The 14,681-nt window shown below is 42.5% G+C and overlaps 1 protein-coding gene across 1 annotated transcript in view; it reads right to left on the bottom strand.

Annotated features, from left to right (window-relative positions):
- Positions 1 to 224: 224 nt before the first annotated feature.
- The window catches only part of man1b1a (mannosidase, alpha, class 1B, member 1a), a 29,419-nt gene continuing 14,962 nt past the window's right edge, over positions 225 to 14,681 (bottom strand). Inside the window, exons 8-14 of the mRNA XM_080509814.1 lie at positions 13,758 to 13,906; positions 12,664 to 12,852; positions 12,010 to 12,200; positions 10,644 to 10,764; positions 10,184 to 10,378; positions 7,992 to 8,123; positions 225 to 5,274 (exon numbers count right to left, since the gene is read on the bottom strand). Of these exons, the coding sequence (XP_080365940.1) occupies positions 5,065 to 5,274; positions 7,992 to 8,123; positions 10,184 to 10,378; positions 10,644 to 10,764; positions 12,010 to 12,200; positions 12,664 to 12,852; positions 13,758 to 13,906 (1,187 nt within the window). The 3' untranslated portion in view covers positions 225 to 5,064. The remainder of the gene's footprint in view (positions 5,275 to 7,991; positions 8,124 to 10,183; positions 10,379 to 10,643; positions 10,765 to 12,009; positions 12,201 to 12,663; positions 12,853 to 13,757; positions 13,907 to 14,681) is intronic.

The following is a 14,681-nucleotide window of genomic DNA, read 5'->3' as shown; positions in this document are numbered from 1 at the left end:
GTCGGTTTCTGTGTATGTCCGGTCCATCTGCTCGATTATCTACAGGCATTTCAGGGATGAGAAGCTTGTTGATTCCAGGTGTCTTTGCTTGCGACTGCAGAAACCCACAGAGGGTTGACTGGAGACGGGTGTAAAAGGAACACAAAAAAAAAAGCAGCAGCATTAAAAACATGAGCAGACAAAGTTCTCCACTTGAAAAGTTTTATTGGAAATTTTCAGTTGGCATGAAAAAAAGTTTGACTTCAGTGAACACTGCGATAAGCCACAACTTGTTCCAAAGTGCTGAATCGTATGTCTGTACAGTGAACGGAGGTTTAAAGAGTGGTGGAAAACACAGGAGGGAAAAGTTTTGGAGCACCTGAAGACAACACCGGAGGAGAAACTTCGTCAGCACTAAGAGTTAATCAGTTTCTGTAACAGGAAACCGACGTGGACCCGACATGTCAGCAGGTCTTCACATTATGCAGATGACTTATCGACGCGGCTCATCATAGAACCAGATGACTGCCGAGATCTTCAAGCAGTCGATCGGGCCGCGAAAAACATTATTGATCTACGACTTCGGTCCGTGGTGAAACCTTCCCCGTCATTTCACTATGGCTTGGATTCACTTTTAGTCACATTAATAATTAGAATCATCAGCCAATCAGCTGATTTTACAAACACTGTACATCAAATCCTCCCTTCACACTCGCATGATGTTAAAAGAAAGGAACCCCGGCTTGTTTTAGGGCAAACAAACATAAAACCAGTTCATGAGGAAGAAACCAGCTGAAGACAAATCAGGTTTTCATTTAAACATTGTGCAGCGAAATAACTAATAAGTGCTCGTTTATGTTCCCGTCGAAACACAAACCCAGAGATAAAACTGTGACAACAATTAGGAAAAACCAGGTCCAGCAGTGTTTTTAAGTGTCAAGTGCTCATACTGTTGAATGAAGTGGTGGATTTTCCTGAACTCAGAAATCAAGAACGTCACCTAAATTAAATGGTTGTGGCCTCTCTTATATGGAGGACTAAACGTGCACAAACTATAAACATTTAATAATGTGGGCAGGAATTAATTTTTCTCTTCACATTTGTTTGTTTGGCTTCTTTAATTGTCTTTACTGTTTGAAGTCCCTTCATTTATTAATTTTTATATATATAATTTTATGAAACGAATCCATTAAATTCATACCATTTTACTTAAACATACAATTTCCAGAATGAGCTTTGGTCCAAAGACTACATATAAAGATCAATCAGATATTTAAGCATCAATGCATCCGAATAGTACACAGTACATATACAGACATGCAGAGTCATGGATTGAATCCATCTAACACATTTGATTGGCACATTTATTTAAATTTATGTTTGATTCTGCAGTTTTGGTCCTCCATACTTGAGATGATGGCCCTCACTTCATAAACATAACTCCTGTACAACCCTTTAAAATTTGGCTTCTCCAGAATCTCCACTCAGGCTCATGGGAGAAACATACTAAATATACGTCCGTATCCACATTCTGAGACAGATCTGGAATGCAAATCATTTCTTGAGGAGCAGGAATTGCTTTTTTTTTTTTTTTAATGGTTGAATTGCTTGATATAAATGTTAAACTGTCAACAAAGCAGCGGTTCCATGGGATTTAACTGCAGCAAAAGAAAGTTATACATGGAAATTTAGACATTACAGAGATTAATTTCTTCTCATATTCATGTTCACAATGAAGCTTATTAATGGAAACATCTGTGATGTGATAAAAAAAAAAAACAGCTTATCCAAGTGTGTATTTCCCACCCCCCAAAAAATGTTGCAAACTCTTTAAATCACAGAGGGCTCGATGAGCTGCAAACCAAACGGTCATTGCTCAACCAGGTGCAGAAGGGGAAAAAAAAGCCAGCAATCAAACTTTCCCTCCAAAATGAAACGCCACTGAAGCAGCAGTGATGAAGAAACAGAAAGTGTAGTCGTGTACAGGCACGGCAGAGCCATGGTAGGCGTAGTGCACAATCGGCGGGGGGGGGTCATGTATGGCTCGGCGCTCCGGGGAGATTTCCAACCTGGGATGGTGATTTACTATCCCGACACAGACATGTAGTCGGAATAAAGAAACGCCGACGTCGGTTTGGAGGTCAGACGTCTGCGATCGCGTCTCAGGATTGATTCTGTGCCGTCGGCGCGGCGGAAGCGAGCGTCTGACGCCGCGTCAGCGTCTGACAGCAGGCTGGAGATCGTTAAGTGTCGATAAATCAAAATCTCTCAAGTATGAAGTAAACAATTCTGAAAAATGCACTGCTGGAGGAAGTCGCATGTGAAAAGAAGACAAACGAACAAACAGAGCGTTTCGCCCGACGCCTTCAAACTTATCCAACGAACGTGAGAAATCTTCAGGCCTTCTCACTGTTGGAAAAGTTTCCCTGAGATCCCACAAAGATGGAGAGTCCTCATTAATTCTCTCTATTTGTTTCGCCTTTTAACTTAAGTTTTGGCTGGTTTATCCTTGTGTGCCAAATGTTGGAAGATGAAAGAGCTAAATTACTATAAGACTAACTAATTGAGGGCTCGCTGAAAGCTGCTGCTGAAAACAAGCACATTTATTCAGTGGAGCTTAACTGATTTCATAGTCATATGCCATAGTTAACAAAAAAGGAAATCATGAAAATGCCATGTAAAGTCAAAACAACAATGTTGTCTAAAGTTACCAAACTTTAAATTGTGTCTCCACTACTTTCTCAGGGTCAAAGTAACAGACCATCATAACTCCGATACATTAATTTAATCCAATTAGTTGCTTTCGTCAAGTTGGATAGTCAAACTTTACAGTTCAGTTGAGTTTGTTCATACAAAGTGCTGAGATAGTGTCACTCTATTCAATTAGAACTTAAATTGGATGAACGCCACCAGTCAGTCAGAGAAGGCGACATCATTTTGACCATTATCTCTGTGATGGAAATGGTCTTTAAGGTACTTTCCTGATGGAGAGAAAATCGTTGACTTTGCCGCCGTCGCCATCAATTGGAATTCTACTGTGGTTGGAAGACTTTGTTTTTCCATGCATTCCATACAACTGCACTCTGCGAGGTGTCTGCTCTTCTTACGAATGCCGTCTCCCGAATCCTTGGTGCGGCGCCTGTTTGACAGCTTCCTCTGGTCAAAGGTCACCGTGTTCCAGATTTCCACCCAATCGGACTGGAATGGTTCTGGGTAAGGCCACGGCTTTCGCCCTCCCTGCGCTGCTCTCGACCTTGTTTCTATGATTCAGTTTGGACACAATTCTCCTAATGAATAGACTCCCGTGACAGTGGAGGCGTTTTGTGAGTCTGTGAAGAGCAGAGGACCTTCAGACCAGTTCAATGAGATCAAGCAGGGACGTGTGAAGCACGCGACTCCCCCAATCGTCAGTGTATTCATGACCAATGCAATGGTACGGCTGTGGACGAGTTTGTGGCTCTGGGAATCTTCATTGGATTGGATTAGATTGAGCTCCACCATCAGTCTGCTCCTTCTCTTTCTTCTTCCTCTATGCTGTACGGGTAGTGGAGCTCTTTGGCCAGCTGCAACGCAGCCTGGTCGCCAACTTCAAACAGTTTGTGACGTCTGTGCCGACACGATTCAGCGGCGACTGGAGCGTCGTCCTGACAGTAACGGCCTGTTAAGCCACTTGCCCTGGTTCACATCTACTTTGTCAGCTCTGCTTGGATTCTCCAGTTCCTCCTGCCGACCCTCATGGTGGCAGCCATCACACAGGCTCAGGAGGAAAGCCTTGAAACAAGTTGGAGGAACTTGAGTCATGTTCAGCAACATGGAAACCTTAAAACAAGCAGGGCCGAGCAACACAAACAGACCCGCGCAGCTTCAAACTGAAGTGGAACATAACAGCTGCCAGCTTGAATTCTTCCCATCAATTCCTCCAGGTTCAGTTTTTTAAAAATAATTTCCTGTGATGTTATGTCACGTAGCTCCCGGCTTGTTATTTTTCTGATGGGTAGTTTAGGAGCAGCATTATTATTGGGTGTTAATTGGCAGGTGGGCCATTATATATGGCGCAACGTTTCATTGTTGGCCGGGGGTTCAACCCAGAGGAAGAAAAGCATTTTTAAACGTTGAAGCGGGTAAATGTATAGATGTTTATCAAGTGCGAGTATGACTTTAATGGAAAACTGAACGTTTTGAATGTTAAAACAATAAGATGTCGAATTGGAAAAAGAAAATGGACAAATTATTGGGTTCCTCGCACTATTTCCATATAAATTCGATGTTGGGATTGGAAAACATCGAAATAATCAAGACGGAGCCAGAACAGTTAATTGTCCCTGATGCAGGAGAGGCTGATGTTGACAAACTAACGACAAGATGGCTTGTAAACACAAAAAAATAAAATAATTATATAACTTAAAAAAATGTCTACATTCATCAAAGAAACAAGTTTCTGTTATGGCCGAGGATCAATCCTTCATTAGCTCCATTGAGCGTTTAGACTCAAACCAGCATGAAGAGGTTCGACTGGTTCCACTTTACTTTGTAAGTGTTTTAAGAATCACTGCTACATGTGCAAACCCCACGCCTAATAAATAAGAAGCTTGAAGATGAAGTGCAAAGAGTTCTGGCACGGCTTTTGAAGGTCCGTCTGGTGACGACGACCAACGGAGCTTCAATCTGGTGGCACTGGCAATCGCTGACATGTGAACCGAACACACTGCAAGAAATGTTGCACTTGTGAGAGTTTTGACCACCACAAGAGCCACCACAAGAGCCAACGTGAAAATTGAACTGAATCTGCCTTCGGACAGCCATGAAAACACACAGTGGAGTCCTTCACTCTCCGGACCGTGCAGGAGACACGTCCACCTCGCAGCCACCCCAGGAGCTTTATTTTCCTCCACGTTAGAGTCCAGCTCTGTCACAAACCTTTTCCTTAGGAAAAATACAAGGAAAAACAACAGAATCTCATCGAGACTCCTTCACTTTTGCGGCTGGACGGTGCAGGTCTGCTGTCCCAGCCTGGACGGACGCTTCCGGAAGCAGCCGGTTTTAGTCCGTTTGCTTCTAAAAGAGCGGTGCGCTGGCCCGCGGCCGTCACTTGGGGGCCGAGGGCCATATGGGCAGAGGGTGAGCCTCCGTGTTGAAGATGAACTTGTCCAGGCTGAGCAGCTCCGTGTCGTTGGAGAAAAGCAGGTAGAGGTATTTGAGCGTCTCGCCCAGGAAGAAGCTCTCCATCTTGTCCCGCGGCCCGGGGTTTTTGGGGTCGCGCACGTTGTTGATGGACGTGTAGCCGCCACCAGAGACCTGCGAGGGCAGAGGGAGTCGCTTAGATAGAGGCAACAAATCAACAACCTGGGTGCGATTATCCACTTGGACCTGTAATTCAACAAACACATTAAATCAGCTCACGACCACCAGAAACATATTTAAAATATGTGACCAAACAACATTCAGAGAAACTTGTTCGTGTTATTTTCTGCGCTTCAGTCCCTGCACTCACTGCCTGCACGTCGAAGGATCCACTTCAAAATCTGACTTCTGGTCTATAAAGCTTTGAATGGTCTCGGGCCAAAGTACATCTCAGGTTCACTAGTACAATCTGAAGCATCCAGACCTCTGAGGTCCTCGGGAAGAGGTTTACTCAGTGTTACTCAGTTCCTTTGCTTTTCACCTGTGGAATCAACTGCCTCTTCACACGCTCTTCTTTTAAATCAGGACTTCAAACATCATTGACTCAGATTTTCCATTAAACAACCGAGTTCACTTATGTTGTCTGCGTACGAGCTTCTGTTAGTGACTAAAGGGCAATGTTCTCTGAGAATGTGTGCTTTCATTACAAAAAATGAACAAAAGCACCCACTAGTGGCTCAACATGCTAACTACACCGTGTCCAGTGCTTGGGTAAACAGACGTCCTTTTCAAAATGATGCTGCATAAATGCGGGACATTTCTGAAATAAAAAAACGCAAAAGTGTTTTTTCACTTGAAACGTCGTGGCTCTCCCCTGTTCTAGTCTGGTTTACTCTCAATGTCCAAAAAACATGTTTGAACCTCACCGAGATGTGTCTGATGAAGCAACTTTAGTCGCATTGAAAAACATTGGCTAATGTTCCAATGTTGCTTTGGTTGTTTTCTCGTCTGCAACACATCACAGCTGTGGGAAGTTTTGTGGGTGAAATATGAAGAGGTCTTAATAAATAGTGGAATTTAGACAACCAGGTGTACTTTTTATTTTTGCATTTTGGATATAAAACCCATAATTTGTTGAAAAAGGACAATGAAAGACCAGAAATTTTGACATGAGAGTTTCAAAGAATCAAGTGTAGACTTCAGTTTACCGCTTTGTGAAAAGAAAAAAAAAAAATCTTACTTTGGGGATACGATTAGTTTATTCAAAAAATCGTTTAAGTATATAAAAGATAAGTTCAGGTTAAAAACCTTTTGCTCTCAGTGGCACTGAAACACTAAATACAGGCACTTTGTCATGGAAATCACAGACTCGGGAGCAAATCATCATATTAACATCGTCATCTTGAGAACACGGCACTATAAATGGAGATTAAACAACAAAAAAAAAGCCCAAAGAGGAAAGCGGATTTAAATACGATTTTGGGCTCATTCCAGATGGACTGAAGGCAAACTAAAGAATCCTGTAGAAATAAACTCCTCAAATATTCTGTGTGCTGCTAAAACACCAGCAGCTGGGAGAGTTCAGTGCACCTGACCTGTTGATTTACACATTTATGAAGGAAATCACAGCTTAACCAAACAAAAGGAGCTCTACACACAATGTGTGCCCTTATGTGCTTTATTCTCGCACCGAGCAACAGGAACAAATCACTCTCTCATCTGCATTAGTGATTCGTCTTAAATCTTCTTTTTCAACTCCGAATCCAAACCAAATGACTTTATAATGTTGTTGAAACAAAGCTTATATAATAAAGCCGTTAAGTTTCATCTATTGCATCTTTGTTCAAATATGGGAACATAGTTATGATTGCAATATCTTACCTGTAACATTACAATGAATATCTGATTAGAAGATGGCTGTTTTTCTTCATTCGTCTTAAACTGAGCTCAGTGTGACGTAGTGTCATCAGCAACAGCAGCATGTGGGCCTGGATGAACGTGCTGGATATGATTTGTGGATCCGACTGAGCCAGTAAGGGCGGACGACAAGCAGCTCCAGGCAGCTCCAGGTAGCTCCAGGTGCTGGACTTTAATAAGCAGCTTCTGTCAGGCTTTAAAAGACTCAAAGTCTTTAAGAAAAAAGCTGGAGTGAAATCTCCATGAGGAAAAAACTGAGGACGCTGGATACTGTAACCAGGAAATGCCTGAGACGTTTGTACAAATATCAACATTTTACCAATATGATAATTATTTATCTTTCACAATCACTCTTTGGCACAGGTCAACAAATCTAGAGTGATCAACAGCATGAAGAAAAAATATGTTTTATACTTGTTAAATCCAGTCCAGGGCAGAGGCATCCAGCATAAGGCCCGTGGCCCAAAGAAAACATTTCAAAGAAAATATTGATTTTTAAATACATTTCTTAAGAGTAGTAGACACCACACTGAGACCTGATCTGAGATGCCAGTGATGCTGCCATAGAAGAGAACTTCAAAGCTTCAAAGCCAGGCTGTCAGGGTGAGTTTGTAAAAACACCCATCTTGCAACAGCTACAGGAGAGGTTTTTTGGACATTTTACTATATTTTCCACTTGAAGAATCATTAAAATTGGCTTTATGTTGAGACTGTATTGATGTTCCTACTAATCGTTTGATTCTATGCTAATTTTCATCATGCATACTCTGCACCACAACAAAGAAATACGAACGATTACATTTAAATGTTATTATGGCAGTATTTTACCAATCAAGAGGTAATTGGGCTCAATATGGCTCCTGAACTAAAACGTTTGACACCTCTCATCTAAGCTGTGACTTTATGTCTTCCGTCCTGTTTATATGATGCGATAGCCAATATAACGTTCAGTTTTTTCATGGCTGGGCTTGTACCTTGGTGTAATTATTGAAGCTCTGCAGGATGTCCCAGCCCCAGTCTCTGTACTTTGTGTCCTTGGTGAATCTGAACATGTAGAAGAGACTCTCCACCGTCTCTGGTCTCAGCAGGTTGTGTCGGTCAGCAGGCTGGAAGGGATCGGACAAGCAGACCATCAATATTAGAACAACAACGATGACAACAAAATCAATTACGCATTGATCAGCTTCTGAGTTTCACCTTAACAAGTATCATGAGAAGGATCGCCGAGCGCAGCAACAGGCTCAACTTTACAATACAAGACAGATGCTACAACTTCAACACAGACCAGAAAGAGTCCAGAGCGTCTGGAGATGGACAAACAACGACGAGGAAAAAAAGGCTTTGGACCCAAAAAAAAACAAAAAACAATGTTCGATTACAGAAGAAATTTATGTCAGGCAGCTAACAAAATTTAAAATAGGTTATTTTGGCATTGCTGATAAAATCTCCTGAATATCTCAAGTATTCTACAAGCAGTAATGAACAAACGTGAAAAAGACTGCCCACTACAATGCATTTCAACACTGCAGTTTTTCAGCGAAACACCTCAATATATATCACCACATCAACTCTGCTCATGACGTAGATTAAGCTCTTAGTCCAGAAAAAGATAGCAAATAGATGCACATTTATATTTAATTTGCTCATTTATCTTGGAAATGTGCTGAATCTTCTGTAGTCACATTTTGTTCTCTGTTCACCACTGTGTACATCTGAATGACGGCAACATTCAATCCCTTCACTCCTCAAGAGATATTCCTCCAACTACAACTTTTTTGACATCCTGTTCAATAATACAACCTGCAGATAAAAATGTGTTAAAAAAAAAGTTCCCTCTCTATTCCCTGACGACAGATTTCTGATGTTCCTAAAGTGATTCAGGTGATGTGAAGCTCCTCGGGAAACCTCAGAGGGAAGCATGTTGGAAAAGCTTTCTGTGCTACAAGTTGATGGAAGAACTCCAGGCACACGTCAAACTACTGCTGTTCTGTGACGCAGCGTCTGGACGGGCGGAACTAGAATCTTATATGTGGGTTTGATTTCTACGTCCGGTTCTTTTTACAAGCCACACTTATTAGGCTGCTTGGTTTTGTGTGCGTGTGTGTCTTCAATAGTCTTATGAAAAGACAGTGGATGTAAAGGTGGAGCACCTGATCTTAACTCCTCTTTTAAAAAACAGCAGAAGCAACTGCCTTAAACACAAATAAAACATTTGAAAGCAGTGCCAACTACTCTCAGAAGGACAAGAAGCGGTTGTACCAGGCTGAGAGCCCGTTTACATGGTGAAGGCTGAAAAACTGAAAATGATGTAATTTTCATTTTGTGCAACCAGTGGAAGCCATTTGTTTTTGTATTGAAACCACGCACGCATGCAGGCAGGGAACAATAGGTTATACACAACAACGGGAGTACACGGACATTCGCGTGGACAAATGACCAAGTCAAGTTGAATTGTTACTACAGTAGCTGTCAACTATAGAACGAGCAAGTCCCAGAAGAACATGGACCGGAAGTCATGACACTCAAACATTGTTCTTATTGTCCATCTCCTGAGCATGTGCAGTGCAACTATTTACTACGGCTGTGGTGCTTATGCACGGTAGCAGTGTTTCCGCCATCTCCATGGAACCCAAGCAGTTTCAGAAAAGTTGCATTTGCACCTTGTTCCCAAACTGCCATGTCCAAGTAAATGGACACCCAAAATTCAAAAAGGCTTTTGTTTTCACTTGAAAATGTTGTCGTGTAAGCAGGGCATGAATTGTGAAGCGATTGTACATGTCCGTTCACTTCAAATTACACAACTTTGTTGAAGCGGCTGTGAAACGGTTGGAAAATCAAACTAATGGTCTTCCAGATCAAACGTTTGCTGAATTAGTTCCAAAGCCTTAACGTTACACTGAGCAGTCAGAAGTGACATTAAATCAATTTAATGTAAATAATAATAATTAAAAAAATGATTTGGGTCATTTCATTGACATTCACATATTTTGCTGCAGGTGCGGAAGCTCAACTGCAGCCAACCTGAGAATCCAGCATCTACTTTATCTCAAGTCCAATCAGAAAACCTTGACGAGTGTGGCTGTGAGAATATTTCCATTCTGTAGAAAGTGAGTCACACCAAGGAGACGGATATCACAAAGAAGCAGATGTTTGCCTGTGGCCTCACCTTGACCACCACGTCCTGTCCGTCACCGGGCTGCAGGCTGAAGTGAGCGATCTCCGGGCTCAGGCCGGTCTCCATCTGTTGGTACATTTGATGACAGGTTTCCATCAGCTGCACAGCCAGATCCATGTGGTCCCCGGAGAGGCCATTATGGGCCCCGAGGGCCAAAGTCCCAGGCAGGAAGCACACCAGGTGGTCCTGACGGCAACAGAGGAGGGAAATGATCAGGACGGATGAGACTGAGAAGTGATGAGGCATCAGCGATTGATCGTACGAGCGCATGCTGAAGACGACTGACTCAACACGAGTTAGAATGGTTCCAGGTTCAATGGAAGCACAGAGGCTGATTGATTTAACAAGAGAGTAATTGTCTGTGAATAAATGCTTTCTCCAGTGAGCAAATTGAATATTCTTGCTCTGCTGTGCCGAGTGTTGCGCTTTCTGAGAGGGGGCTGAACTTTACCATCTTCGGGTTGAAGCGGTTGTGGTTTAATTCCCCGATGAAGGTGAGTCTGCTCGGCCCGGTCTGTCTCAGCAGGTGCTTCTTTACTCCCTCGATAGCCTGGATGTAGTCCTCCAGCAGACTGAGCAAAACACAAACACAGAAAATGCTGGATGCGGGACGATGTGGATTTTCATCTTTCATATAAACAAAGACATGTTTGTCGAGTGTGCTTGGGACTTCAAACTGCTGAGTGTCTTTCTGTGTGAGCCCAACGATGGACTGGATGGACTTGGCTATTTTCTCAACGGCCAATAGCAAAAACACCAACACTACGGTCTCAATGCCAAGGTCCTGGAAGTGGTGGGGTGTTTGTGGATCAGACCAGCACATCACACAGATTCTTGGTTGGACTGAAAACTGATGGCCAGTAAACACTTTATAGTTGTTGCTGTGCTCCTTTAACCATTCAAGAATTATCTTGCCACTGTTTCTATGCAAGGGTGTACAATGCTCATGAAGGTGAAACGTGTCAATGCAACATCCACACCCACCGCCTCCGAGGGAACTGCGTTCATCAGATCAGGATTCCTTCTTTTATCGCTTCGTGAGACTGTTTGGGTGTAATTCACAGGGGTAAACCAGAACGTGTATGTAGTGAGACAGTACTATACATAGACCTGCGATGCACTGTGTGTCCTGACAGCTTTCTATCAACTCCTGTTGAATTTTCTAGTAGTTTACACTATAGTAGCTGATCTGTTGAAACGTCAGCCTTTCCTCCCAACCACCATCAATGAGCCATGGCAACCCACAACCTCGTTTTCCTTTCCCTCACCACTTTTTAAAGATTGTGACCCTGTGTGGACCAGCAACAGGCCCGAAGAGCTGCAGTTTAAACTTTCTCTGACCCCGTTATCGAGATAATACACTTGATAAATTCTTCTTGCTTCTAACCTGCTCAATGTTACCCCATTCCCTGACAAAGTGAACATTGGTGTTATTCAGTGACCTAAAAGGCCAAAGTAATTAACAGGAAACCACTGGATGGGCTCAGGAAGACTTTCAGAAATCAGTGCCTGTGAACAAAGTCCTAAATACTTTTACATTTCTCACATTAACACACTTTTAACTGGTTTTTTTTTTTTATATATGGCATCGCTGTCTGGGAGAATGACCCAGACCCAGTGTGACACCTCTGAGTCAACAATTAACCCAATCAAGTCAACAATTAACCCAACAAACAAGTCTTTGAATTGAGAAAGGAAGTACGGAGTGAAAAAAAAGATAGAGAAAAGAGAGCCTGGGTCGTTTGTGAAAGATTGTTTCATTCAAAAGGCGAAATGATCATTTCCTGACGGTGAAAGTGATGTGAAGCTGTAATTACTCGTCTTCTGTTTTGCCTCCTTGGATCCACTGCTTCAGCAAGTATTCGTAGTAGCTGTCAGCCCTGGCGCCGAGAGTGAACACTCCTTTGTGAGTGAACTGGCCGCTGTTGGTGTTGATGAACATGGGCACCAAGCCGTCGTGTTTGCCTGGCAGCTTGTGGACCTGCTTCGTCACCTCGTTCACGACCTCCTGGCCACCAAACACATTAATGACGTAAAGATGAGATAAGGACCGGACCACGTTTCGTTCACTCGGCTGATGCTGATAATATGTGTCGAAAAAAACAAGTGTAAGCAATTTGCTCTGAGTGAAGCATTAGTAATTTCACACTTTGATGGAATTGGTCTCATCAAACGACGCGTCACACAGAGCCGGCGCCGGTTATGACAGGAATGCATGCTCGTCAGACCGGGCCGGACGACTTCAGACACAACCTCTGGTCTGCTAGTAAAACGACAACATGACGGATTCAAAACAAATCCGAGTTGGTTGTGCGCCACATCAGTCACAGCCGTGTTCGAGAGCTGCACGGTATTTCAACTGAAACCAAATTCTCCATCTCAACCCCGAGAACATGCCTGTAAACTGCATCCGATCATATTTCATGTCTCCTCCTCAGTCAAGCCGACGGAGCGCCTCCCGGTGTCCTGACCTGGTACTGTGGGTCCTGCGTGAGGCGGCTCAGCTCTCTGAACTCCAGCTGGATGCTCGTCACTTCAGCCAGCGTGCTGTCTGAGGTCCAGCGCGGCGGGTGAGCCGTTCCCTTTCCGATGTTGACGTCGGAGAAGGGGATCTTCGAGGGCGTTTTGAAGGCCGGCATCAATCTGGACCCGAGGTCTTTCTTTAAGTGGAGAAAGAAAACTGGATGAAAATGAGAAACACTAAGGACAAGGTCCTGTAAAGAGGTCTTTTTTTTTTTTTTCATTTCTAATGCACTCTACATTTAAAATGACAAAGTGCCATAATGTGTCAATAAATAGAACATAAAAACAAAACGGTCAGTATCCCCAATAAAATTGAGGATGTTTAAAGTTTCTTCCTCTATTAAAAAAGAACCCCCCAAAATATGAATAATTCATATCCTGAAAGCAATCATCTTCAACTTTGATGCATTTTTTCTTTGTTTTTACCATTTCACTTCTACAGTGTAAAAGAATCTGTATTTCTGAAATGATTTTGTTGACTAAATTACACAAAACAATTAGGCTTTGAAATGCAAATGTAACAATAAATATCAACTATAAAATTACTGGGGATGAAACCAGATACAATTAAATGGCTGTAGAAGAACATGACATGAATCCAGTTTCTAAAGATGGCTTTCAAAAGTTTCAAACGTTGCGAACAAAAATACACCGTTCTTGTGTTACTGTTTCAGAAAAGTTTCTACCCTGCGAGTGGTTTTCAAAAAGTTGCATTTTTAGTGACTCCAAAACTTGTGTGTTTTCACTTCAAATGTTGTTGTGTAAACGGGGCCTTAACGTGGGAACGACTCTTCAAGCCTTTCTGCCTCTGGAAGTTGGTTCCAAAGCCAAACACCTGATGGCAAAAGTACGGGGACGTTTAGAATTCACCTCAAGGAACCAATCTGAGGATGTGAGAGTTTGAGCCAGCTCATATGGAGTCAACGTAGCTCGAGGGAAGGTCAAACCCAGATGACCTCTCACAGTGATAACATCTTTCATTTCAAATGGACCAGAGGAGACGAGCCAGGATGGGAAGGGAGCGAGTCGGTGGTTCACTCACAGCCTTATCGAGGAAGAGTTGGTCTCCTGATAGATGGTAAGTGCTCAGCAGACCTCCCAGAACCCGGATGGTTGTTTCAAAGAGATTCACGTCCACGTTCTTGCTGAACGTCAAGTCTTTTTCTATCCAGCTTCTGGCTTCGGCAAATTCTGCGTAAACAGAAAGAAAGAAAAGTAAGACGACTTTTGTTTGTTTGTTGTAGACTTTGCAAGTTCACATTGTAGATTTTCTATTTGAGTTGAATTCATATTGTGGTTTTGGTATTTCTGATGGCCGGCTTTTAAAAATAAGAGCGAGGTAAAACATTTTTCCAGGATTTGGACGAGCAGGACTCATGACGCATGTGGCCTCTCTTCTAGACCAACATGGAATCTTAAAGCGGCGGTTCTCAAATTATTCAGTGTCCCACCTGAGAACATACTGAGCTCTCCAAGTACAACCATAATGGCTGACCTGAGCATACAATAGTGGAGTCTCACCCTACTAGCTATGGACGGTTCACAAACCTATTTTACATTTAAAAAAAAAAATAATCTTTCTAAAAAAAGAATGTTCCTGTTAACAAATTGTTTTTTGTGTTATGATGGCAATCCAAGGTAGTTGTTGGAAAGTCTTACTTGACGACACATAGAATAACCCTATAACAATATTTGTTTTAATATGACCATTAAGGCCACATGGGATCAGGTAAATATCCTGTATTGTAGCTGTGAATCTCAATATGACTTGGAATGAAGGAAAAAAATGGGGCAGCTAATTGTGTTTGGTTATTTTCACTGTTGTGCTCCAAACGTCTGCTATATTACCACAGGGTATGGAATAATTACAGCTGTATATAGATTTTGATTAGTTAATTCCACCCTTTTTGTGAATTGAATACAATTAATCATCTTATATGAAAAATGTTGTGATTTTCAATTTGCA

This window comes from Blennius ocellaris (assembly GCF_963422515.1).
Source record: "Blennius ocellaris genome assembly, chromosome: 15".
NCBI classification, from domain to species: Eukaryota; Metazoa; Chordata; class Actinopteri; order Blenniiformes; family Blenniidae; genus Blennius; species Blennius ocellaris.
This window is presented reverse-complemented; position numbering and strand designations above follow the sequence as displayed.